Below are 27,284 nucleotides of genomic sequence, written 5' to 3' on the forward strand. Positions count from 1 at the left end.
ACAAACAGTGGAGTCATAATATGCAGCACCGAAGGAAGCTGTGCTATCATGAAATTAGGTTACTAGCATTTTGGCTAAGGATTGTGTCTGATATTGTGTGACATGTTTCTATGTGGAACTATACAGTGTATTAAGATGGGTCTGAAATGCTTACTGACTATTAGTTCTGTAATATCTTCAACTAAGTCATATTGATCATGGTCCTATACTGGGGTAATTGCATGTAACCCTATGCAGACAGTGATGCTGAGCTGGCTCTCCTGGGAGCTGCAGGGGACACACTATTTTATGATATAAAATCTCTCTGCACTGCTCAGTATATGCCATTCATGAAGTTGGTTATATTAATGTGTCAGACCTGCCCTGGAGCAAGTACGATGTTGTGTAGACTTCAGTCTGGCCCTGTCGGCCCACCTTGAGAAAGGAGGGACAGTCCTTCAGAGTGTAGGTGGCTGGTTGCTTTGTGTAACAGAGCAAGAGGTGACTTTTTTGCTGGGGCCCATTACAGTCTGAGCCATTATGGGAAAAAAAATACTGTGAGTGGCAGCATATGAAGTAAGAGAAATGCCAACATCAATAGCTACGATTGTTGACTTTATTCAGAAACTCTCTGAATGTGATGACCTGGCATATTTCTTGTATACTCTTCCAAGCACACAAAATGATGTCCTGCAGGCAGAATAGTTCATCTCCAGCACAATACTGGCCTTTTCTAATACTAATCAGTTATGCACCCACATGTCCACTATATTCAATATGGCATCTTCTCTTCCCTGTTTGTCACCAGTTTCCCTGCTCTATCAACTGTTGCAGCTGTTGCAATGTGTATGTGTGTTGTAGTGAAGGGGTCCTAGGTTTGCTATTACGAGGAGAAAGAATGAACCTTTGGTTTGCCAAAATCATGATGAATGCAGAGATATCCTTACTCTCCACAGGACACCAAGTTATGCCCACCACAAAAAAAACCCAGACACACTAAAGCACAGGGATTTCACACCAGTTGTAATCTACTTGGTGTCTTATCCCTCCTTTCAACACGGAAGCTTACTTCTGCATCTCAGGTTCTTCTTCCTTGGTGGTGCCTGAGATGGACAAATGGATAATTCTCAGAGAATTCAATGTCTGTGTGGATAGTAACAATTTTGGATTAGTTCAGGACCTCAGGACATCATAACATTCAGGAAATGCTTCCAAATACTTTACAACTATTTCATACATTTCATTAAAAAGGTGATATCTGAAGAACAAACCTAATGCTCCAGTTTTCAGTAATGGAAGTTGTGAGGGCTGATGGAAATAGAAAACTGACTTCCTTGACTTCAAGAAATAATCCCAGATAATGACACAACTGCTCAGTGTGTGTCTTGCTGGATGATATGATATGACAAACTTTCCTTTAACCATTCATGTAGTATCTCCTATAGCATAATTGCACTGAATACTGACTGGAGATAATCAGTACTGCTGCAGGACTAAGGCTTGCTTTCCTCCCTTCATCTGCGAAGAAATTTTAAACCCATGTGTTAACAAAGGCAGATAATCCTTTGGGGAATAAAGTAGGAAAGCAGAGCAATAATGAAAATGATTGCTAGTTTTAGTGCCAGTAACTGGTCTTTCTACGTGAAAAATGTGTGGATGATGCAATAGTTGTGGACTGAGTTACACATATTCATCTGTGATGGGTACACGTAAAAACCAGGCTTGGATACCCAGATTAGCTTTGGTGCCTCTCTGGGAATCAGTTACAAGTGGTAGGCAGGCACAACGGGTGGTGTCTATAAAGCACACATAGCAAAGGACAGCTAATGTACCCTAACAGACTCCAACGTGCTGGGGATATAAAGGAAATCACTGTGTTAAACAATTGATGAAATATGTCGAGAACAAACTTACAGGCAAGGCAGAGTCTTCCTTTTTGAACCTCTGGTTTTTCGGCCATTCTTGGCTTTTGGGAAGGACTGTAATGGCTTCTGAGAAAGAGACCTCATAGGAGAGCTCTTCTGTTACGGATGGGCTGCCTTTATCTAGTCCACAGTCTAGACAGCTGTTAGCTGAAAATAAGGGAAATTATATATGAATGCTGAATGTATGCTTGCACTTACTACAGAGACATTAAAAAATTGAACCAAGATGACAAAAATCTCAAGAAAGTAATAAAGGAAGTGCTTCAAAGAGGAATTTCAGTGTAAACCACAGCATGTTCCTGTTTTGTCTGGAGGAAATAACCCCTTAGAAATAAAATCCCTACTTTCATTTTAGATTATTTAACTTGTTGCTTTTCGTGAGAAAGATAGTCAAGCTGGAACTTCCTGTTTATCAGGAATTATCGTTTTTGTACTTCATCTTTGTCTACCCAGGCCAGCAAACAGTGGTGGCACTTGTCTAATGACCAATTAAAAAGAAAAGTTCCTGACAGAAAAATGCTGTTGACACAGTTTCTCAGGTTGCTGTTGACTTATTTACAATCATAAGACATTGTATATATATTTTATATGCTCACATACATGTATTTCTCACAGTTGCTGGTTTAGGTGTGTAGCACCAAAACAGGACACTGTGTACAATCTTCCAGTTTGAAAAACACTATATCTACTGTAATTTCTGGTAGATATTGTGAAATGACTTATTGCTCTACTCTAAAATTTAGTCACCTCCTGAAATTATTGGATGCCAGAGGAAAATTTTTGAAATCAGTACAATCAAGTACAGAAATATCCTATTGTCATGGAGTCCAAAGTGTGATAACATACATGAGTTCCAGTGTTGCAGACTTTCATAACTGATCTCTCACATCTCAGGACAATTTGTAGGTTTCCCTTAAGGTCCAGCTCCTAGACTCACGCAATTGGAACAGAATCGTAATTTTCATTGGAAGTGAAGTAAAATTTCAGCCCCCAGGACTGCAGAGAAGAGCTTACTAACATGACCCAAGTGCATTCAAAAGCCATGGAAATCAGAAAGTGAATTAAAAAGCATTACATGTTTTATAAACATGTGCATGCCCCATGATTTTTGAATCATTGCATTTACAGATACAGGGACTTAAACATTTTTTGCAATACCCTTTGTTTTGCAAGTCTGGTATGAAAAAGCTGTGTGTGTTATTAAGTGGCTTCTGGCTTCTAAACTGTGGCCTTAGATGTTACACAATGGCCAAGCTATTTAGGATGTTTTCCATCTCTCTTTCCACTCTTGGACTTGGGACCGCAGACTGTCCATGGTACCCCTGGCCATTTGGTTCCCCATCTGTTCTAGTACAACTGCTTACAGAGCAGAGGTATCAGCAGAGCAGCTTTTGCAACCAAGGAAAATGTCTGTGGCACTATATCCAGAGGTAAACATCTAAGGGACTAATTTAGAAACTTGGGTATTAATATCCCTTTACTTAAGCCCTGAACAATGGTGGTGGGAAGAGCTTTCAAAATAAAAGATGGACATTCCCATGGAAGGCTGCTGACAGGTATCCAGACACTGAGTAGAGCAGAGCTATCATTTTCATTGGTGCTGCCAGTCACTGTCAGGGAAAAGTGTTTAAGGGATGGCCAAAACAACACCATTAGTAGATCAGAATACTAGGGCAGAACCAGAAAAATGATAAATTTCTAATACTACAGTTTCTGCAGTACTGGAGAAGAAATGTGAAGGAAATATGCATCTTTCTTGTCATGATTTGCAACAAGAAAATACACTGCTGACATATTTTGGACAAATTCTGCACCGTATTGTTTAGAAGTTATTTTTACATTCCCAGCCTTGCAACGATCAGTACTTTTTAGATACTGATGCCTCAAGGGCAGCAGTCTGTGTCTGTACAACACCGGTCTTGAATGGGAAACTTTGGTTCCTGCATGACAATAAGCTGACAATGATTTTAAGGAAATATATGCAGCATGGCCCCAACATGAAAGAGGGGACTAACCTCTGAACCACAAAAGGATCTGTCTATCATTTTCCTAGGAGGAAGTGAACACTGGTTACATGTTGGCATACTCACAGCTAACTGATTTCCAAACTGGCTTCTGCCCAGGAAGCTGGATACCATTAGAAGGAACTGGTGACACTGGAACTGTCTCAAATGTGGGCTGATAGGCAAGGAAAAATGATCAGACTGCAGTGAAGGTAAACGTCTATGGACAGAAACTGCTACAGTTCAAGCAACAGCGTATCATTCTCTGCTTACACTCTTTTGCCAAGTTTAAACAACCTGTTGTGATTCGCCAAAGTACATTTTTCATAGCCAAGACTGAGAATTAATCTCCCCCGGGCTGCACAGATTTGGATCATGTCGAGGTCAGTAATATTGCAGCTCACTGTAGCTAATGAGTCCTGTCCTCTATGATGACTGAAATTAGCTAAGTAAATTGCTATACATAATTGTACTAAGCGAAAGGTCTTCGTCAAATTGTAATCCACCCTGCTTTTAATCATTTTGGCCACAAATCTTTCTGAGGACTCTCTGACACATGTTGAATATCCACAGCTCCCAAGCCCCTGTCAGAAATCAGGCTGTTCATTGCCTTTCAGGATTTGGGCACCAGCAAATTATTAATGGACAGATGTCCTCCCATAGGTTATACACTAACACTTTATCTGAACTGCAAAAACAGTTTTAGGGAAAAAAAAGACCTTTTCTATATTCAGATTCAATTCTTTCCGCTCCAGAAATCATTCTGAACTGTCTAAAAATGGGGGAAGTGTGTGTACAGCAGAGAAGGGCCTTGGAAACCCAGGGGGTGACTTTCAAGCACTGTCGCCTCTTCTTGGCAGTGGAGTTTTGCCCCTGTTCTCAGCAGTTTTGGGACTCATAAAGACAAATCTGAGTGTTTGTGTGTACACAGGGCAGTAGCAGCTCATCTGCATGTTGTTGGGTAAGAAAAGAGTCAGGAATTTAAAAAATGCTCTGAAGGGTACTCAGCAAAAATAACTACAATGTCCCAAACAAGTCTGGCATTTTTTCTGCTGTCCTTTTCACCCTGCTGAGAGCCCTTGGAGCCCCCCCTTTCTCAAACCTGTTGTGTCACCCCCCTTGAGCCTGATGGAGCAGCCCCAGCTTTCCAGCTGAACCTGCAGCTGAGGGCCCCGACGATCCTACAACAGCAGCTCTTTAAGTTACTAAATCAGTTATTTATCAACAGGCAGCAATGCCTCAGGGCAGAAATTTTTTTCTTCCCCATTTGTAGCCAATGCACAGGAGCAGCACTCAGACTGCTAAAAAATGTCAGATATTTAAAAGAGAGGCAGCTCTTCCAACTGGAAGCCTGAAATAATCTTGCAGTTGTTTTATTCAGTCTTATGCTCTGAGAAATTTGGGTAACAAAGTCAAATGTAACATGAATAAAAATCTCTCCTGAGAGAGTCCACTCAATGGCCCGCAAACTTGGTAGCAAACAGGATTTGAGTCACATGGACTTCCTTTGCCAGAAGACTGTAAGGACCATTGATTTTTTTCTAAAAGGAGAACTGTAGGATGCTTTTATGATAAAATCCCATAACATTTACACAAAAGGTGTTAGGACATAAAAAAGCGTTATAAATTTCAGGTGGGAGAATGGAAGTGGAGGGGATAGTTAAACTTGCCTCAGCAATTTGGGAAAATCAAACATAAAAGTAGTTACTCTGCTGCTTAAGATCCAGATGGAGAAATTAATGGTAAACATTATCAAATGGCTCATCTACTTTCACTGCTCAAAATGTCTGACCCTGAGAACAGTATTCAGAATAGACTTACAGTGAATCAAGTTTATTAAGAAAAAAAAAAAATCCTTCCAGCCTTATTACATAGGTGAAATCAATAGTGAAGCAGCTGCAGTAACCAGGTTTGGCTAAGCACAGTGGAGCTAGCAGAGGGAAGCTGACACCACAACTCTGCTTCGCACCCAGCAGTGCTTGCAACAGCCTGCAGGCTGCTGTAGCTTGTGGCAATTGAATAACGTGAGGTGTACAATATCAGGGCTAACTAAAAATGTCATATTCTTGGTCTCATTTCCCAGCCTCCACAGTGAGAGTGTATAAAGAAGCCAAATCTATGTCTCTTTTGTGAAAGTCTCTTCTAAACAGGATGAACATCCCCCCCCCCCTTTTTTTTTTAAATCTTAGGATAATATGAAAAAAAGAAAGGGAAGACTGGGAATAAAACCTTTTTAATGCATGAATTTTAAAGATCCAGATTATTTCTTTAGTAAATGGCTGGTGCTCCAGCGAAGGCAAGACTTCTTATATCCTGATTTCTGACTGAAAGTGATTCATTAGATGGTTCTCATTATTCGATACTAAAAATGAGCCCAGTGTTTACTGGCACAATGTACACAGGAGTTTCCAATAGGAAGAGGAAACCAGAAAAGCAAGGAAAAGATGGAGATGAGGTAGATGATAGTTCTTTAGCAGCTACCCACATTGTAGAAGATGTAAAAACAAATTACTGGAGCACCAAAGCGAACAAAATCTATTTTCAGCCCTGCAGCCAAGGGAAATAAAGGCAAAGGAGGATAGCCTTATATCTCTTCCCAGGACACAAGTTGCCCATGCTTTGGATATATTAATATTTCTAAGCACTGTCATCACAAATGCCTTTTCATGCAAATAGCTGTAGGTTAGTTAGTGATTCTTCTTTAATTAGGACATGATTTTCTCATGCATTGCTCAAGTAAAATGCTCCTAAAACTCTTGCAGACTTTTAGCTGATCACAACGTACAGGGTTGGGCTGTTAATGAGCATGATACTTCATTTCCTCCCTCCAATAACAAAATCAATGTTCCCCCCCTCATTTGTATTCTGCTGTTGATTTTTCTAGGCTTTGAGCACTAGCAGAGCCAATAGCTTCTGATGGAAGCAGCAGGGTACCAGCAGTAAGGAAAATCAGGCCACTGTGATTAATAAACCATCCAATTTAAATCTTGGTAGTGTGGCTATCAGTTGAGCCTGTCTGAAGCAGAGCAGAGATACCTCAGCTGGGGCAGGCTGCTCTGCCAAGGCATCACTCTCAGAGGGGCGAGGTACTGCACATGCTGCATTTTGCCCCCAGGGATCATAGCACCTTTCCAAGGTGGGCAACAGGGAAAAAACCCCAACAAACACCACCAAATAAAAAAAAGGAAATATGGCTTAATTTCCTTTTATTTCAGTCTACTTGAGCTGTTGAGGGAACACTCCTGCAGTGAGGGGATGGACCTCAAGGCAGAATAAGGGAAAAAGCACCGTTTGCTCTATGTTGACCCACAGAGAGGCTAGCCAGCAGGCAGTAATAGCAAAACATCTATCAAGCAGTTTTTTTCAGAACAGAGAGAAGAAACTAGGGCAAATCTCTCTTCCCCCACCTCAGATCACAACTATTTATGCCTCTTCAGTGTCCCCTAAATCTCATCTCAGGTGACCCTAGTGAGCTAATCACCTTTTCTGTCATCATTAGCCACAGAAGAGAGTAATCCATCCTGTGACCCATCCCTCTAGGCTCCTGCAATGCTTAGGTTGTTGGGAAGAAGGGTAAATCCATCCTGCTAATGGGGAGGATTATAGACTTATGTGAAACAATTAGAGCTGTTTTGCTGTTTGCAACATGTTTACTTCTTCCCTTCCCAGCTAAATAGCAGGGTGGGAAAGCAAAACTCCTGCATATCATTTCAAGCAGTCTTTTTACCAGCCTCTCTTCAGCAGCTGTGCTGAAAAGATTTGCCCTTCCCTGTCCCCTGTTGATCTTCTTTTTTGGCTGGGTTGTTTTTAATGCAGATCACTTTGCCAAACTGATTCATCAGAAAGATTCATCGACAGCTGTAGTGCCATGCCCCAAAAGGCAGCTGAGTGTGATGGACTGCTTCAGCTGATACCCCCTTACAAATGACTGCTAGGGAAACCCTCAGGTCAGGGCACAAGTCCCCCTGCAGTATGTTTAGCCCTGAGAAGCTGGTAATTAGGATAAAGTTTCTAAATCCCATAATAAGCAGCAGAGATAGGAGCAATGGTCAATGGGAATGCCAAAAGGGTGTTGGGAATCTTGCAGGCTTTTAGAAATACATTCTCTTTCACAGTCCATTGGAGGGATGTGATGGTGTGCTCTGCAGCTGTATTTGTGCATCCGAGATTAACATTTAGGTAAGCACCCTGCAGAACTGCATATTTTTGTGGGAAGAAGAATTAGAGGTCCTAATTACCTATTTGGTCTTATCTTTCAGAATTTCACCATGCAGAACTAGTAAGTGAGCTGAATTTTAGTGGAGGTAAAACAGTGATTTGAAGGGCAATGGCTCTGAAGTTCCTGATTCCTTTAGCAAGTGAGAAACAGAGGTGAAAAATAAGCAGGTCAAAACCAGATCAATAATGTGCCCATCTGAGAGAATGGGTACAACATTTATTTGGCTGATTTAAATTTATTAGGAAACTTAAGCTTTATTATAATTTTTTAAGATTTTAAACACATAAAGGTTTACAGACACTTGAATCAGGGGAAGTGTGCTAATCTAATAAGACGAGCCATAAGATTTTTAATGTTTGTGTAAGTATGTCCGATGATTTCTCATGCAAGAAAGTCTGCCCACAGGAAACTACTGGATGCTTCTGGATATATTTGTGCGATATGTGCAGGAGGTTCAAAAGAGCCCAGATACTTAAACTGGAGACAAGTTAACTCCCCAACCATTACATCTTTGTAATTTTAATACAACTATGCAGCTACAATTTTGTTTCCCAATTTTTTGTTTTAAATTCATCCAGGATGCCAAGCCTTAAGGAAAAGGTAGGACAAATAGAAAAGGACAAAGCAATTTCGTAATGAAAAATAGTTTCTTGGAGTTCTGTAATGGCAAGGACTTTAATATTAATTTCAAAGGTAAGCTTTTGAGCTTATTGGCAACTCCCATTTAAGATATCATGAGTGACATATGTAAAGTCATGCATGTTGCTTTGAGCGTTAGACTAAACTCACACAGTTGACTGCATTCACCGCAATCAAAATGTGTAGGGATAGGAATTGGTGCATTCAGAGCTATCCTCAGGGAACAGTGGATGAAACCACCAGAGGTAATGCTCATTTCTGAAGCCATGAAGCAAATGAACAATTAATAGATTTTCATTCGCTGTGTAAGTGAAATGTAACTGCCAGTGTACCAGTTGCAATCATGCTGGCAGGTGTTTAACTGCTTATGCATATTTGAACCCCAGTTGCTTCATTAGAGAAGTTTTACTTCACTGCTGAGACTGCTGAGTAAATAACAAGTGTCCCCAGAAGCCAACAAAAATCTGAATAGCTGCCAAGAGTAACTCACCAATTTCCCAAAAAATAAAGGAGTGAATGTTAGTCTTGATAGGAGATTGCAGGAGCAAGGCTGGCAACAGATATGACATTATGTTATAGGTTAGTTGCAACACTGTGCACCATCTATTTTATTTCATTTCTTTTCTCTCAAAATGTAGTAAATACAGCATAAGAAGTCTGAGCTTAGTGTCAGGAACTGCTACTGGCTGGCTGTACATTGTCAGCAAAAAGGGGTTCCTGTCTGGTAGAAGCTTCAATGAGTTACTTGCAAAATGCATAAAAATTAAGCTCAAAAGCATTCTCTAGGATGTATTAGCTACTTACAGCAGAGTCATTGGTGCCAAAGATGTCTCGCACATCCCGGACTGTGTGCTTGTTCTTCTTCCTCAGAGTCTGAGTGTAGGTGTTGTACCTCTTCTGTACGGCGGCAGCTTGAGTTCGTGTCAGAGTGGACAGCAGGGCTTGGCCATCCTCCTCTTCAGCTCCGGAGATCAACGTAGATAAGCCTACATCTTGCAGCCATTCTGCCTCCAGCTCACCTTCTGCAGAGGAAGAGAACGTGTTACCAGGCCTGGCAAGGGAGGGAGAGGGAGCTGAAGGACGGGAGGTGGCATGGTGGACCGCTGCCTTAGCCTTTACCTGGAGAAGACTTCACTTCCAATCTAGATAATCAGACACCTAGTGAAGATGCCATACTGAGAGAAGCATGATGTGCACCTAGTCCAATAGCCTGTTTTGAACAAAAAATTAAGAGCCAGAGCTGCTCACTAAAGAGCAAGGGTCAGGTAGGAGTAGGTATCAAAGAAGTCAGGTAAGGGTGGAAGATGCAGAAATAGCTATCCTTGCATGCTAGGTATCATCTTGATTTCTAATAATTAAAGGCTGGCTAGTACTCTACACACCACCGTTTCTTGATATCTTGATCAGTGACTAACATCTTCTTGAATCCTGTTCAATATCTGTTTCTCAACTGGTTCAACACTGCAGCTGGTTCCATAGTGAGATTATGCACTGTGTGAAAAAGCATTTTCTTTCCTGGTTCTGTCAGACATGGGGGAAGGTTCTGGCATCTTCTCACAGAGCCACACCTGCAGCCCCCCCCCCCCCCAAAAAACACCTTGCCATGCAAAGTCAATAGAAGGTTTCAGCTTGCTACCTGTTACATTAAACGAATATCCCCTGTCACTGCAGGACAGGGAGAAGCTCCCAAACTACCTTCTCTAAATAATTTAGTAATTTTAAATTTTGCTGTCATCATTTTTCTGCCTGCTTTTTAAAGTAAACGGTCATAGTCTTTTAAAATCTCTCTTCACATAGGAGATTTTGAGGGCCTTCATTTTAGTTCTGTGAACAATCCTAGCTCAGCAATATGCTGCTTGAGACAAGAGAGTATCGCACTCCAGCTTTGACTGAAGAAGAGGTGTTTAAAATAAACATGTCAAACAGGAAATGGATTAATTTGCAGCATGTTCTATAAAACAACTAGTCAATGCACTTATTGTTCTCCCAGCACTGGTCTTAATGACAGGTTGGTATTTCCACTCTCCATTTATTGCCTCTTCTTGACATCAGAATGCAGGCAGATTAACAGATACTGGTTTGCTGCACTTTGGCAGTTAGATACACAAAAAAGAAAATTACAGGACTGGACCAGAGGGACAAGTGAAAGCATCTTACACATGCGCCATCACTGACTTCATTGTTAACCGCCTTGTCTCTTTACAAAGTTCTACAAAAATACTTGCTTCTAAAACCTCTGCTCTGTGTTAGACAGGGGTGTGACCAGCCCTGCATCCCATGAAACAGCTGGTCCCCACTCCGATCCTGTCTGTATCCATGATAGGACGACAGGCTGTTCCTTTCCCTTCTTTGTAAGCTTTGAACCAATGGTTCTTCTGCTGTCCTCGCTCTTCTTTCTAACAAGGTCTCTTTTCATTTCTGTGTGCTGCTGTTCTAGCCACATCCATTCACATTTCAGTTTCTTAATTATATTAATTTTGGCTTTTCTCCTGACATATTCTTTCCAAGAATTTAGTTTTTAATCAAACTTGGCTTTCATGATGCTATGAAAAATAGTAAAGCAGACATGAAATTCTGCCTGCTTACCAGCCACCCCTGTGACTTGTTTTCTCTGGCTTTTGCTCTTTTCCTGTTCCAACCACTCACAAACAATAGACTAAAAAATAATGACCACAACCAGAGGAGTAAAACTATTAAAGAGAAGGAATTTCTGCATTAAAAAACCCTCAAAATTTTATGACACATAGGTTTAAAAAAGGGCTAAAAAAACCCATGTTGTTCTACAAAACATTATTTTTATAGTGGTAGCTATTTATACAGCAGGGTCTTGATACTGTGTTTGATTCTGCTCTACCAGAAGACAGATAATCGAGAGGGTTCCCTCTGGCTGGTAATTCTCTTTTTTTCATAGAGATTGCTAGGAGAGAGGTGTGCCTTTCTTTGAATTTCAGATATAACCTCAAATAACTCACAGCATCCACACCTTGTAACACCAAGCTTTAAAGTAGTTCTGCACATCACTGCCATCTTAAATAGCCCATGACTTCCTCTTCCCCTACATTTTCATCCCTTGTATCACTTGATATGATCTTCTGTTCTTTCTTGACCATAGTTACTAACGTCAACAGAGTAAATGTGCTGATGTCTTCCCCTTGCACATGTGGTCTGGTAAAAAATAGCATCGTGGCTTCGACAGTATCAGTAGTGCCTGGCTGCTATAACCCTTTGGCTTCCTTCTTAAGGATTCTGCATCTCTTGCTCCCAAAGACATCTCAAAAGGCTGATGAATATTTGTTTTTTATTTTGCTGTGAGGACTTCCACATTGATTTTCAATGTTTTGATCCTTGGCAAGGAGTATTATCCTATTAAGAGCTTAATAGAACTCACTATTATTTCCAAGATTTATAATCCCAGACTGAATATATTCCTGAAGTTAATAACTAGGACAAGCACTGCCTGGTTTTGTGTGGGTGTATGCAATATATATGTGTTTAAAACAACAGTATGAAGGTAAATGAAGTGTGGTGATGTATTGCATTTTACCTTGCAGTCTCATTTTTAATTCAGGACTGAGGGGAAGAAATCAATGGAATGTAATGAGGTGTAATCAGACAAAGGGTAACATGGGACTGCAGCAGAGTTTGCGCTGTTGTGATGATTTAGCTCAGCAGTGGTGAAACTGATGGAAAAGTTTCTGAGAACATGGAAAATGGGCTCCTGTATTCCCTTGTCCTACTAACTTACTCAGCTTGGTAACTCACAGATATGCAATATTTTTCTGACCGTGCAGACAAGTCAGGGACACCCAGTTCATGCTGACAATTGCATGGAGACACCGAGAAGTTCAAAATCTCTGGGGTCTCCAAGCTAGACAGCATGATCAGACAGGAATTTTCCCTATAAGGTCAAACTGATTGAGGCAGATGATTGCTTTTCTGCCTTCCCATTACAATAAGCATAAACTGCTACATCCTGATCTATTTTTATTTGAGACCACAGGCCAGTACAAAGAAGTGCAGTTGGTGTTTAAGCTGCCAGACCATAACCCTCATAGAAGACCGAGACTTCTCGTGAACAGAGGTCTTCTCCTTTTGCTTCCACGAGAGCCCTACTGGGAACTAGTGAGTGGAAGATGATCCCCATGGAAACGGTACATGATTGGAGCTAGATACTTCTGTGTGGGATACTTATCATGACTGATTACATATTTGGTTGCTTAATAACGTAGTACTTTTTCACCCTTTTCCCCCTTTTTCCTGGTAGCAAAATTAATGATATCCCATTGCATGGCAAGGTAAGAAAAATACATACTCACTCATGTTAATAATTGTATGGAAAGAACACACCATTGTTTCAAAATCTATCCCTAGATCAGTAGTTACCAGACTAGTGGCCATGATCCACAAAAGGGTTGCAGCAGTTATCAGTGGGTCATGACCTCAAAAGAAATTTGGTGTGATCCTATAGTAACACCTGGTATTTTGTGTTGCACAATTTAATGCATTTCTAAGTGGGGTCATAACTGGAAAAAAATGAGAACTGCTGTCCTGGATGTTATCAAATCATCTAACACAAAGCTGCATTGCAACAAGCTAGTGCAGGCTACTACATGTTTTTCCAAATACATTACGAAAAAGGAGAGGGGAAAACATAAAAGAATGAGGTATTAATACCTGCAGCATAATTTGTAGAAGTGATGAATGAATTTTGTCAACTGGCAGGTCTGAATGATGTAGGCATCTATATAGTCAGACTTATCTCTAGTGTCTCCTTGAATTATATCTAAATCAGGCAATCTCAGAGAAACAGGCAGTTATCAAATTTCTGACAGCACCAAATGATATCTACATAAAAACTGATTCAAGACTTTCATAATGTCTGTGTTATATCCTGTCAAAAGCCAGAAAATTGAAAATTCCAGTATACTAAATGAACTTTTTGGTTCTTTTATACGTTTTGGTTTAGTTTGTTTAATGCTGGAGATGAAGTTTTCATTTAGTCCTTCTCTTTTCTGAATTACACCATATCTGTCCTCCTGAAGCACAAATAAAATCAATGCAAAAAAAATTACTTCAGAAGTAAATTACCAGCCCCAGTGCATAAATCAGACTGAATGATTGTTTCTTTCCAGTGATGTCTCGTACATTGACTGTGATGTTCAGAATTGGAGCTACAATGATCATAGACCTAGCCTAGTACTTTTGCTCATACTGAGTGACACAAGGAGGGAGATCAGGGCATGACTAAAGAGCTGAGGCAAAGCCAAAGTGTGAGGAAGAAGTGGTGTTTGTGTGCTTACCGTCAGCAGGTTTGAACTCCAAGAGCGTTGCTTCTTCAGATCCATCTTCACTGCTCTCCTTGATGCTCTCCACTTCGCACCAGAAGTCTTCCATGGAGGTGCTGTCCATGGAGGCCTGCGAGTTGGAGCGACTGAATGCAGGAGGAGGTGCCGACTCATTGGAAAGCATCCTGTTAATTCTTCGACAACGAGGGAGAGACTTTCTGAAAAGAGATGGTGATGAAAATAAAAATTTCTTTCTATCATGCTAACTTGTACCATGCAGACAGAGCACACAACTAGGGCTTCACCTGTGACTGTACCAGGGAGCAGGGAACAAGATGTTGGAGGCAAAATGTACAGTTCTGGTGGTCTTCATAACAGTTATGGCTGGAAATTTATTTTGCATCTACTATTTTCTCTCTTTAATGTCTTTAGTGTTTTACACCCTAGAGGGGACCTCAGGAGATGCAATTTCTATTTCTAACACTGATATCCATCTAATGAGACACTGGAAAAGTACTTTAACTTCTTTGTGCCTCAGTTTCTCTTTCTATCCCTTCCTGTTTTGCTTACTGGCTGAAATGCTTCAGTGCAAACTTCTTTGGGGAAAAATATTCAGACTTGGGAACATTGAAATATTTTACAAGCTCATCTTGGCTCCAGAAAATAATGAAAAACTTGAAATATTTTAATTCAGAAGTATAATTACCTTTTTATTTGAAAACCCTTTTAAAAATAATTCATTTTTTCTTAAATTAAATTAAAATAAAAGAAATCTTAACAAAATTTGTCTTTCAAATGAAATAGTATATTTTAGGCCAACCAGAAGGTTTTGATCACAGGCTCAAAAACAATTACGATTCACTAAAAATCAAATTTCAAGTGACGATTCAACACAGTGATTGAATCAAAACCAAGGAGTTTGTTCCTTAGTCCTTTGTTCTTGTCTTTTCCCACTGTAAATTCTTGCAGCTGAAGACAGTTATACAAGTCCATTCAAAATCTTATAAAACACCCACCATGAAAGTCTTGTCTGACTTTGCTCTTTTGCATTATTATGGCTGCAATACTGTAAGCAGCTTTTGTAAGTGTAATTACAGTAGTTACAGTAAACAGTAATAATAACCACAACAATATTTGTACAAAGGAGTCAGGAGGTAACACAATTATGTCAGAGAGCCAGACTACAGGAATGAATGGAAAATTCTATCATAAGGTCTTCTGGCCTTCAGTTGTCTGAATTAATTTAAATGCAGTTTCCCCTTCTCTTCCTTTTCTTTATGGCATCATCCTGCCAACAGGCCTTTGTTTAAAACCCCAGGCATCACTTTTATTCCACTAAAAAAAAAGATACTTCCTTTTCAGTATTTCCCTCCTTGTCAAAGTTTTCGTAATGGATGTATAAAAAATATATTGTTTAATAAAGCCAACTGGACATGCTTCTCCCCCTTTGTGCTGCTGCCTCTGCTGCCTCCTCCCTCACCAGCAAAGGGCTGGCTCCTTCCTTGAGGCTCCTGGAGCCTCCTTGCTTCATCTGGGTGGTCCCAGGCAATTCCTTCTGGGTTAGGTCTGAGTCCCAGGTTGTGGAGCTGTGGTGGAAACAATGGAGTACAACAAATCCGGCTGTGGACATTATCAGTGCTTTAAAAAGGCAAAGCTCGGGCCTTTTCCTCTTTTTGAACACAGGGAGGTGTAATACGGATGATTCAGCTGCCAAACTTGCCCATGTGCTCTTGGCCAGCTGCTGGGAAGCAAAGCTTTCTGATGGGTGACAATATTTCAGCAGAAGAAAATGTACTACGGTGCTGTGGAGACACATGTCCTCCAGGAAAAGAAGTGCTATCTTCAAGTGTTTCTATCCTTTTTTTCCTCATAAACAGCAAATAATTGTTTGTGTTTAAACATAGCTCTGAAGCTGTTATTGTTTTAATTAGAACAAGCCACAGTCACCAAATCTGATCAGAATTTGTGACACAATTGTGGTTAAAGCTATTTGAGTGGTTTCCACGTAGCTCTCCCTCTAGGGAGACGTGAGCCTTTCAGTTGGCTTTTGTTTGCAAAGCCTCAGATGATTGGGGTACCTGATAAATCATAATTACTGGAATTATGTATCTGGATGTGTCAGCTTCTGTTGTTTTATGGATTCACTTACCTCTCTTCCTTGCATCAGCATCAGCAAGGAAAAAAAACCCCAAGTCTCACAGGACTTCAATATCATGAGTTAATACTGTACCAAGTGTCTCTGAGCAGAGGTTTTAACCAGCAGAAGCAGCCAGAAAAACCTCATTTCTTCAGCTGGGAGCTGGTGGGGATGGGGGAAACAGCTCCCGCCGGCCAATTGCTTACTGCTGTGAAAAGCTGTGCTTTTTTGTCTAAAATGCGATAGTTAACACAAATGAGGAAAAAAGCAAAACTTCCTGGTGCTCTAAAGGCATTTGGGGCCCCTTTTCACTGGGCACTGTACAAGCGGAGAGAGACGCCAAAGCTTGGTGTCAGGTGTGCAGTGGGTGCCCGTCCTCCTGCCACAGCCTGTCCATCACCAGCCTCCTCTTTAGCTCGGTGGTCTGCCTGAGACCACCACACTGCTGCCCAGTGAGCAATTCATATCCCTGCTTAGTACACACTTCTGTGAAAAATAAGTCCCTAAATCTGCTATATAGCACAGCCAGAGCTCCCACACTAGCAATCATAGGAAGGAATGCTCTTGCTGGTCTGGAATCAAACACATGCTGGGATGAGAAGAGGACTTTTTCCCTGATAGCATCACCAGCTCCCACCATTTAGTCATGGTCAGGGAATTTAAACATTTCCTGCCCTCCCAGTGTGAATCTTGACCATGATCCTTGTGCTCTTCGTGCACCACACCAGAATGATCCTTGAGCTTTGACTCCATCAGCACTTCAGCTAGCTCAAACCAAGGCTTTTTATTTCACCATATTAGGAAGAAAGAGGCTTGCCGGGTTGTTTCTTTTGTCCCACAGTGAGTATGCGATTTTGTAATATTACCATACCAAAAAGCTAAATGCAAAACAGACCACGTAGCACGGCAACAACTGCTGTGACAACCAGCTTTAACAAATACATATAAGGTTCCTAAGTAATTAATGTACATTTACAACAATATTAAAAGTACAGACCTCATTTGGAAAATCAGCTGAATGAAGTCTCCTGAGAACCTCATATATGAGGCTTGTTATCTCAGCCTGGATTAAATCAAGCTGTGTAAAATTCCTGTAACAAGAAAGGTTAGGCAGAGGTGCTTTATCCTTACTGGTAAACAGCTGAAGCTTGCTTCCAGGTGGTCTGGTACAAACCTTCTGCAATTATTCTGAGTCTGCCTATTAAAAGCTCACATGTTTGAAAAGACTTCCAGCTGCCGTTTTGACCCATATACCTGTGGCTTTTGTCCTGGAGGAAGTGGTCTTGCTTTTATGTGATAATGGCAGTTGTCTCCATTTCCTCTAGCCAAAGCTGCTCAAAACAGTTTTGGGAAAAAAAAAACCCCCACCAAAATCCTACTGAGGAAGCAAAGCATATTCTTCATGGCTTTTAATTCATTCTTGAAGGACACTGAATGAGCACTGACTCAGCAAGCTGCCTGCCTGTCTCAGAAATATCTCAACAAGCCCAGGTTGCCTGTCACCTAAAAACTCTCCTAACAGAAAATCTATGTTCCTGATACATTTTCCCCCAAGGCTTTCTGGCTTGTTTGCTCTTTTTCTCAGTGTCTGTAGAGAAGTTTACAAGAAAAAAATGTTTTCACTGAGCCTAATCTGTTGTTCTTAAGGAAGATTTGAAAACCAGTCTTGTTAGGTAAGTAGTAATCATGAAACTCATGCTCATTTTCATTTGCTCCCTCACACACAGGCAGTGGTGAGCTAATCAGAAAGGCTGACTAAATGAAACACAGGAGGGATCTCAGATCCTAGCTTCCTAGATGGAAAATGCTGGGAGAGAAGGACGAACCTTAAAGCACTGAGCAAAAATTACAGTGACTCCACTGAATGAGCTGAAATTGTTTTCAGGGTGGATTTAAAAACAACAACAACAACAACAAAAAACCCCCACACAGACACAAATCCAAACCCTTGAAAAACAGAAGAAAAAGAAAGAAGGGAAAAATATACTACAATGGCCAATGTTATCAAAGAATACCTCTGTTACTGGATATTGGTCACAGAAGAAAGGGTTAAAGAGTGCCAGTAAGGAGAAATATGGTGGTATCATGTAGAAAGCTTTCTGTGGAAAGATTTTGCAAAGAAGTAAGGTATTTCCATGGGGTGCAAAGAGGCTGATTCAACTGTGTTTGGCTTTGCCCTGCTGTACGTTTATAATGTTGATGAGATGCAATAGCAAACCAGGCCTACTAAACCTATATTTTATGTTCCGTATATCGTGCAGAAGTGTGCTGTTCAGAGTCTGACAGCACACATCAATTTCAGGATAGCCAAGCCAAATCCAATAACCAATTCTTATCCTATCCCCCAAGTGAAGGTTTGTCAAACCATATGAAGAGCTGGTTTGGTGACACCTAAAGACTGCTCACAGGCTGACTAATGATGAAGCCAGGCTTGTGTTTTCAGTTTAATTAAGTAATGGGTGGTAAAGAATCCATAAAACAAACAGGAGCAATAAAGCCATCTTGTAGTTAAAACCAGCATTTAATCCTTGTTTATACAGAGAGGCAGGTCATCTTACTCTTGTGGCTCATTATGCTTCATTTCATCCAGCAGGTCCTGAACCTGCTTCACCACAATTAGTCACATTTATAAGTATGGGGAAGATGAAGGAAGCAATTCTTTTGGTCATTTTAGGACTGAGATCCACCTTTTCATATTGCAATCATTCTATCAGTACAGCCACCTAATCCAGTGAAATCAGTAGTGCCTGAAAAAGAACAGTGGCAGAGTACAGTGTTGTTTCCTGTACCCAGATCTTTCTATCCTTCAGTTTATCATAACAATTCACCAACTTCTGACAAAAAATAATTACCCTCTCTCTGCTCAGCTTTTCCCAAATGTAAAAAAGAGTGTGGTAGCTTGCATTGATAAAGAAAAAAAAAAAAATTCCTCTTTATTAAGAACTATATTTTTCTCTGTTCTAAACTGTTAGGAATCAGTCATGTGCCAGTTTTTTTTTTTTTTTTTTTTTTTTTTTGTAAAATGTGTACAAATTCCAGGCAAAGGAAGTGTCCAGCAATTAGAAATAGTTATTTTTGTGGACAGCTCACTCTTGCCCCAAATCTCTCATCTTCTGGTTCCTTCCTGGCCACCCTGTTCCAGCACTGTTTGCTGGCTGCTTGTTTCCTTCTCTCCATGCTCGGTGGCTTCTGCTCACAGAGAGGGGTATATCTCAGACAATATCCCCCCAACTCCACCTGCACACTGCTGTTCCTGATTATCTTGTAGATGTTAGGTAAGTCATAGGCAGTGAATCCTAAAGTTTCCCTGTTCTTTCTCTAACATCTAGCATAGCAAATATTTAACCCATCATGCTCATTGATTTCACAGAGGTGTCACCCAGACTCCCTTGTAACAGAGTATTTGAGTGAGAAGCAGAATAGGATTTTATTTCATTAATAATTTTCTCAGCTTGTTGCTTAGCAGAACTCCAAAATCATATGAATCTCATTGCTCTTTGTTAGAAAGCTGGGTTTGAAAATAAGCTGTTATCACCTTACTGTATCGGCTAGACTTGAAAACACAGGAATTCAGTACTTTGCATGTCTCTCTATTCTACAAAACACGCTTCTGTCAACTACTAATTTCACTTCTAAAGATGCTTTTCTGTCTCCACAAAAATTTTTTGGACTAAAAGGACTTGTTTAATGAGCCTTAAGATTTAAAGACTTTAAAAAACCCCCTTATAATATTTAAAGGAATTAAAAGAGTTTCATTTATTTATTTATTTATAACTAGTCTGCAATTCATCAAGGTACTAACAGGAGTCAGGAGATTCAGCTGTAGAGTTTGTATGCCAGTGTTACCTGCCAGCATTTAAAAATGCATTTCACCTTGGGTTCTTCATCTCTCTCATGCAACTTTTTCATAAGTGGTACAGAAGCCCCCCTATTGTAACAAGGGCCACTTTGTGACTGCTCTGTGGCTGAGCATGGAGATTGCAGAAGAATCTCTCTCTGTTTGTGTGTTTCAGTGTGAGGGCTGTCACAATCAAACCCTTTGAGCTAGGGGAGTGCAGGGCATATACGCTCTAGGTATTGCCTGCTGGCAACAGTGACCTCTGGGGACATGACCCAGACCTCTTCTCCACACTGGCAATCACATCACTTCAGTGCTGGCCCGATGCGACAGAGACAGTGCACTACATGCCTTCAATGCGTCTGTCAAAATCTGAAAGGGAGTCTATTTTGTCTTCATTCTCCTAACAAGGCTGTTCCTAAAGGGCAGCAGGGATTCCCAAATGATTAACACTAACAAGAGTATGTTCTGTTAACCGTTTTTTTTTAAGTGAATTGGAAAAGAATTCTTTTCATATACATTAAGAGGAAGCAGGATAAGCTAGTTTTGAATGCCGAAGACTTAAGGACTTGAGCAGATCATGACAGAGTATGTTAGATGTAATTTTCAATGGGTATGGCTAAGATAAAAAGCATCTGGACATGGCCCACAGCAGGCAAAAGCTAGTTGTGAGCAGCCAGTTTAACCGTCTTAAACATTTCCAACACATTTTTATTGTTAGAGGTGACAGATTCTTTTGTTGTGTTGGTGCTTGCTTAAGTCCAATTGCTTTTATATGAAAAAAATCCACATATCTAGGGCAGACCAAAGTTTTCCAGGAAGAAACATAGGCACGTGGGCCATATACTGTGGGCTTAGGAAATCCCATGCTTTCAGGAAATGTTTCATCTATTGTGCATGTACAATACAAATGATTTGTGTCTGAGCATTGAACCCACTGGATGTGACAGTTCACTGTACATATGCCTCAGAGCTGATGATGGCCTTCAGGAGCGTTGGGCTCACTGTGCACGCACCATACAATTTATCCACTCATGTTGAGTAGATGCCTCCAAAAATTCCAGCTGTCTGCCACTCACCCAGAGACATCACTAGGTAGCTGAGCACCCCAAAATCCAAATAAAACGCTTCAGATTCCACCTGGACTGAATTTGAAATTAAGATGTATAGCAGCCCTGGATTTACTACTATGACATTATCAGTCCTTGGCATGAATTACTCAGTTAAGCCACACAGTAAGCATGAGGCAGACACGTTTCATTGTGCAGCAAAGGTGAAGCAGAGTCACATGAATGAAAAGGAGAGGAGGAAGCACAAATGCATTAGATCCTGTCTAAAATCTGGTACTGCACAAAGTTTAATGCTATTCACTCAGTCCTTCCTCAGAAAGCTATCTGTAGTAGTGAGGAAGCTCTCACAAAAGGTGGTGGAAAAGCTGTATTTCTCTTTTGCTGCCTACTGCTCTGGCAGTGTCACTTCTAAGGTAAGCAACAGCCCTGTAAGCACTCCCTGGGGACAGCATTGTCTCAAGCCAACTGGAGTACATCAGGCCACTATGCATGGATGTGTGTGCAACTACAAATACCAAGGGGGTTAGGAGAAAGAGAGTAATGTGCAGACTAATCCAGAATCTTCTCCCACAATAAAATTGATAAGCCTTTTCCAGCAACTCACACTTAGCCAGGCTCATTATTTGTAACACAACAAGATAAAGTTAAAACTGCAGGAAATGCACAGGTTCGAGAGCTCTGATGAGGCTTGAATCATCCAACAAGGAAAGGAGCAAACCACGTAAAACCCACAGGGGATGTAAACTGGACAGTGTTAAAAGATTTTTGGCTCTAGAAGCACAAACTAGATTTTCTAAAGAAAAATAAATATTAAAATACTCATCAGGCATGATGAAACACTGAAACATAAGAGGTGCAACTTTCCACAGCTTTCAGTACAGCCTCTAACATTTCCTGCATTTATATGGCAAATGTGGAAGAACATATATTTATTTTAGATCATTCTAGAGGAGATATCCTTTCAACCAGCATGATTATTATCATTAAGAAACTCACAATATTTGTAGGACTTTCTCTGAAGCACATCAAAAGACAAATTCAGTCATTTTGGTTGAATTAAGGTAACAACATAAAGAAGTGGACCATGCTATTGACTGGAAGGCATCTAATGCAATGAGATATATTGCAAGTGTAAGCTCTTTAAGCTCCTGACATAATCAATGAAGGGAGGCAGATACTTCTAGAGTGTGAACATGTAAACTAACCAACCATCTAGGAGGAGGAACAAATCAGATATTAATGAAAGTCATGTACATCACCATCAGATTTACATAAAGGCATATTCAATTATTTTATAGCACAGATTTTAATCACTTCTTATTTTCTATTAACTTTTATTCAAACTTCTACTTAATCAGGTTTTATTTTTCCACCAGAGCTCGAAGTCATGCAATATGTCTTTGAAGTTTTCTTTGTGCTTAGTTTTAGGTGAAGTCCAGCTGTTACTTTCTCCCTTCCTGTAATTAATGCACCCTTTTAAGTAAATGTCACCACGCCACTCATTACATTTTTTCAAAGGCTTCAGGACCTAAGCAAACAAGCAGTACTTATTTTTGGGAGTTATTGGGTTTTCCTTTAAATGTGTTTTAATGTATATCGAAGGCAATGGTTGAGCTACAAAATATGAATATGTAAACTCTCTAATGTATTCATTTACATTTTAGTCATGAAAGGTATTGGTTACCTTGCAATTCATGAGAAGACATTTTGAACATTGTGCTTAATAGTATTCACAGGACTGGACTGAAGTAATGTAAAGCAACACATTGAACTATAAAGCTAAGCTACACACAACTTTTAAAGCTATTTTATTGAAAAAATTGCTTATGTGGTGAAGATACTCTTAAATCTTTTGACAGAGCTGGGAGCAAATTTCACATTGTCACTGTAAAAATCCTGGATCAGATTCTCAGATAGTAATAAACTGTTACAACCCCATAGGCTTTATTTATCCCTTATGTTTAAATTCAGAACATCCTTCTTTGTGGTACTGCTAATGTTGAAGTTATTACAAATCACAAAAATTTCATGAGCAAATGTATTTCTCACCATTTAGATTTTTCTCAGCATCTCTGGGTTGGCTGTCAGGCAGTCCTGAACACTCAGCTTGTATTTTCCATGGTGTATTGTACTTTGTGGCATACTGAATCAGTCAGAAGGAATGAAAAATTTGTTGGAAAATGTTGTAGCAAATAAAAATCAAGATGTGCACAGAATTCTATTTTTTGCCACTCAAGCACATTGGTAAAGACTGTGTGAGTTAGTTATTTTGGAAAGAGTCCCAAATTTGCTGAATAGACTGTTCTTTTGTTAATGACACTGCTTAATAAAGCAGTGTAGATAAAGAATGTGCAATGAATAAAGCAATGTAGATGAATCTTGGAGAATATCTCAAAGCACTATGTTCCTGTTTTTACCTGAAGAAAAATGGTTACGCATCAGCTAGAAATTGATGGAAAGTACAGCAACATGGAAACTCTTGTCAATCTCCTGAACAGTCTGCAACTTTATCCTGGATGACTTGAGGCAACGTGAGGCCTCATCTCTGCCTCTATTTCCCTTTCCATCCCTCTGTCTGCAGCCATCCCTGAACCCTGCCTCTTTCCCTTCCTTTTCCATTTTCCAGAAAGCAAGGGCTGCTGGGCTGGGTGAGAGCCTCGTACAGAGGTGGAGCAAGCAGGGAAGCTGATAAGGGCTCTCTGTGCAGGGAGGAGGTGATAACAGTACAGCACAGGGAGCCCTAACACACAGGGCAAGGGATGGGGATTGCAGCTGATGGGTGTGTTCCCATGTTTCTCCGACAGCATTTGACCGTCATATTTCCATATTAGAAGAAGTCACACACCAGCCCCTCTCTCCATCCAGTTCTAAATATTTATAAAAAGCTCAGAGTCAAAGCAACCAGGGCACTTTACATTCTAAAAAAATAAATTACTAAAAAATCCCAAACAGCTAGGCGATATTAACAGATGTAAATCCTCCTGGTTCTGCTGAATCAATGGAAGTTTTGCTAATGCGGTGCACATTTCACCTTCAAGCTTTAAAAAGCAAGCTATATTAGAACAGGCTTTTGACCTACATTTTTTGAGGGAAAAAATTAACAACTAATTTCTTGCTAATTCACTCATCTTCTTTTTGGTCAAAATTATTGGATGTTTCACTCACTTTAAAATTAAATAGCAATATATTATTTGGTAACCTCTCCCACTCAGGACACCAATAACTATACAAACATAACTGTGTAAGCATAAAGCTGTATTTAAAGCAAAAGCTGGTAGAAGGCTCATATTGGAGATTGGTCTAGAGAATTTTCATTTACAATGTAGGTACAGAATTGTGTTGGCAAGAACCTTTTGAGTTGCCAGATGACTCTAGTAGCATTACTGGTACTATGAAAGGTCATGTTGAGACGATGGGAGATGTAACCATAAAAAAGGACAGAGCAGAGCTGAAGATGAAGAGTAGAAGCTAAAATTTGGTGGAGACAAACACAACAGACAGGGAACACCAAGTAGAAGATCACAGGTCTCAACAGAGCAGACATTCCCATTTTCAGAAGAAACAATGGACCACAAAATCACATTTAGTTTATTGTATTCTCAGGTCTTCAACAGGGGAATGAAGAGGGAAAGGAAAAAAAAAACCAACGCATTTTCTTATACTTTGTCTATACAATTCCATTTAATGGAGTATAAAAGGTTTCCTATGATCTTAAAGTGATCTCTAGGCTTATGCTAAAGAGATAGAGGGAACATCTTCATGGGTATTGTCAAGGCAACACCCTAAATTTCAAGTGGTATTTTTCTAATTTGTGTTCAAATGTTTGCACATGTGCCTGTGAAAAACATGACCTTTCTATGTAAGGAGGCAAATGAATCAGTGATGCTTCCAAACCACTTCGACTCCAGCGAGAGCTGGAAATGTTTGACTTAGTTACACTTCTTTACAATGCCCATAAAAAAGGCAAATATCAGAATAAGAAAAATCACCTCTTAAATGGGAATACTAGTACATGATGCACAGAAGCTTTCCAGTTTCCTTCAATTACCTTTTTTTCTCCTGCTTATATTATTTTTGAGGTTTATCTCAAATATTTCATCCATGAGCACTCTGAGGGAAGCTGCAGCATGCCGGGTATTTCAAAGCTAGCTTTTCAAATATACTGCAGCTCCTGAAGCTCTTAGATCTACAGAGACCACTAATACTTACAAAACATGGTGCCTTTGTCTGCAGTTCCTCAGTGATGTGAGTAAATCTGAATCCTACAAGCAGCCCTGCTAAAGCCAGCCAAAGGGCTCTTGCGCATAAGGTTTGGAAGTTTAAATGTCTTAATATTGATGCTGGAGAAGTAAGATGTAGCTCTTGGAAATCTCTGAGGAAAATGAGCTCTTGTTGGAAGGAAGTCTTCAAGACTCAGAAGACATAGAAGGACAGTATTATCTTAGCTTCAAGCATCTTAACATAGGAACAAAATACCCATTCCTGTTCTCCTGGGAAACAGAAATCTTAGATGGCTGAGAAACATGCTAGAAAGTTCTACAGCACCTTTTGTAGACATCACATATTACAGGAAGGGATTATTCCTGGCTATTTTGACATTTACGGGTTTGTTCTGGCTTGTTCTAAGCTCTTCTGGGTTTGCACCAGGTTGCATTGGGAGAATGGATAGAAGACTTCAGAGAATTGCCTCTTTAAGCTGTATTGAGTTCTCCTCAGTCACAGCTGAGAGTCTGAACCCAGATATCAAATCATCATCCAGTGGATAATAACAGAAGGACCAAGAATTTGGTAACTACTAAGACACCCCAACTACTCCCTGTAGTGTTTAATTAAATATATCAGCAAGAGCTAATTCATCATAACAGAACCACAGAGACATCAAATAAGAATTACAGGGGAAGGTAAGGTGGTATCTCTAAAATCACACAGATGTTTTACCATGGAAGAGGGTTAAAAATACAAGAGCTAGTTTGTGACTTAAAGCTATCTTACACCATGAGTAATACAACTGCTAATCTTCTGTAAGTCCTACAGAGCTTGGCTGAATTTTCTAACTGAGCTTTGTCAACCCTCTACATACTCTTGGCTGGATAGCCTCTAAAAAGTAATTACTATTGCTATTCAACATGCATAGTAAATCATGTTTGAAAACTCACATACTCATGTCAAGTGAGTACGACTAAGCTGCTGTTGTGCCCTCTGTCGCTGTGAGTACATGCTCCTCTTCCCGCTCCTGACTAGATAAGAGCCATGATCCATGATAGGAGGTGAAGATTCACCGGGCATTCATCCATCTTTTAATGATTGTGTTAGATCTTTCACTGTGCAGGCACTTTATGAATGTTGTGAAGCTGTAATGCTATCCTTCCCATGAGGACACTGAATTACTTATCCATGCTTTTGATATAATGCATCTTGGCTGAACCATTGCAGCTTTCTTGCTCTGGAAGATTTCCAGTCAAGGGCTATATTTACGTCAGTTACAATTGATTCAAAATGCTTCCACAGGATCTTGAACAGGCTAACACATCTTCATGAGTTTAATCCAAAACAGAGACAATGTATGGCTTTCCAGTAAAACAAGGGAATAATCATGCTTGTACTTCTAGTTCTTTGGTTTGAGTTGGTATCCCTGGTTGGTATTCAGCCACTGCTTGGACCAGTATCTTTTCTGGACTTCCAGGTGACTACAGATTATGCTTCCAAAAGGGACTAAGGTGGGCAGTCACCTGATTCCCATTTTCAGAAAAGACTGAGGGATTCAGGAGCACAAACCCTATGGACTTCCAGGGAGAGTAAATGCTCCTGCATGCAAAGTCAATTTTTACTTAGGCTTTTAAATCACAGAAGCACTTTTGAAAATTTGCCTTCAACTTAATCATATACCATTACACTCTTCATCCTTGGAGTTCTTCTTTTTCTGTGAGCATTAAGCTTGCCCAGTTTTCTGGGATGTTGACCACCTAAATTCAAGACTTATCTTTTAATTTTGGCTTTGATTAACACAGCTGTTATTTATTCTTTTGCTTGGCAGGAGTTTCTGTAAGACTGCCATAAAGTCAGCCTGTTTGTATTGTATTGTACTGTTAATCTCCTTTTCCTTTATGACAGACGTACGCAATATCCTAAGGGCAAGATTACTATACATATATACAGATTCATATTCACACATAAATATATGTATGAATA

The 27,284-nt window shown here is 40.1% G+C and overlaps 1 protein-coding gene across 1 annotated transcript in view; it reads right to left on the reverse strand.

Annotated features, from left to right (window-relative positions):
- ARHGAP28 (Rho GTPase activating protein 28) overlaps positions 1-27,284 on the reverse strand; it is a 71,895-nt gene that overhangs the window by 15,804 nt on the left and 28,807 nt on the right. Inside the window, exons 2-5 of the mRNA XM_010584836.1 lie at positions 14,066-14,268; positions 9,570-9,787; positions 3,995-4,082; positions 1,894-2,051 (exon numbers count right to left, since the gene is read on the reverse strand). Of these exons, the coding sequence (XP_010583138.1) occupies positions 1,894-2,051; positions 3,995-4,082; positions 9,570-9,787; positions 14,066-14,268 (667 nt within the window). The remainder of the gene's footprint in view (positions 1-1,893; positions 2,052-3,994; positions 4,083-9,569; positions 9,788-14,065; positions 14,269-27,284) is intronic.

The sequence above is a fragment of the Haliaeetus leucocephalus genome, unplaced genomic scaffold (genome assembly GCF_000737465.1).
Source record: "Haliaeetus leucocephalus isolate CR32 unplaced genomic scaffold, Haliaeetus_leucocephalus-4.0 Scaffold1007, whole genome shotgun sequence".
Classification (NCBI taxonomy): domain Eukaryota; kingdom Metazoa; phylum Chordata; class Aves; order Accipitriformes; family Accipitridae; genus Haliaeetus; species Haliaeetus leucocephalus.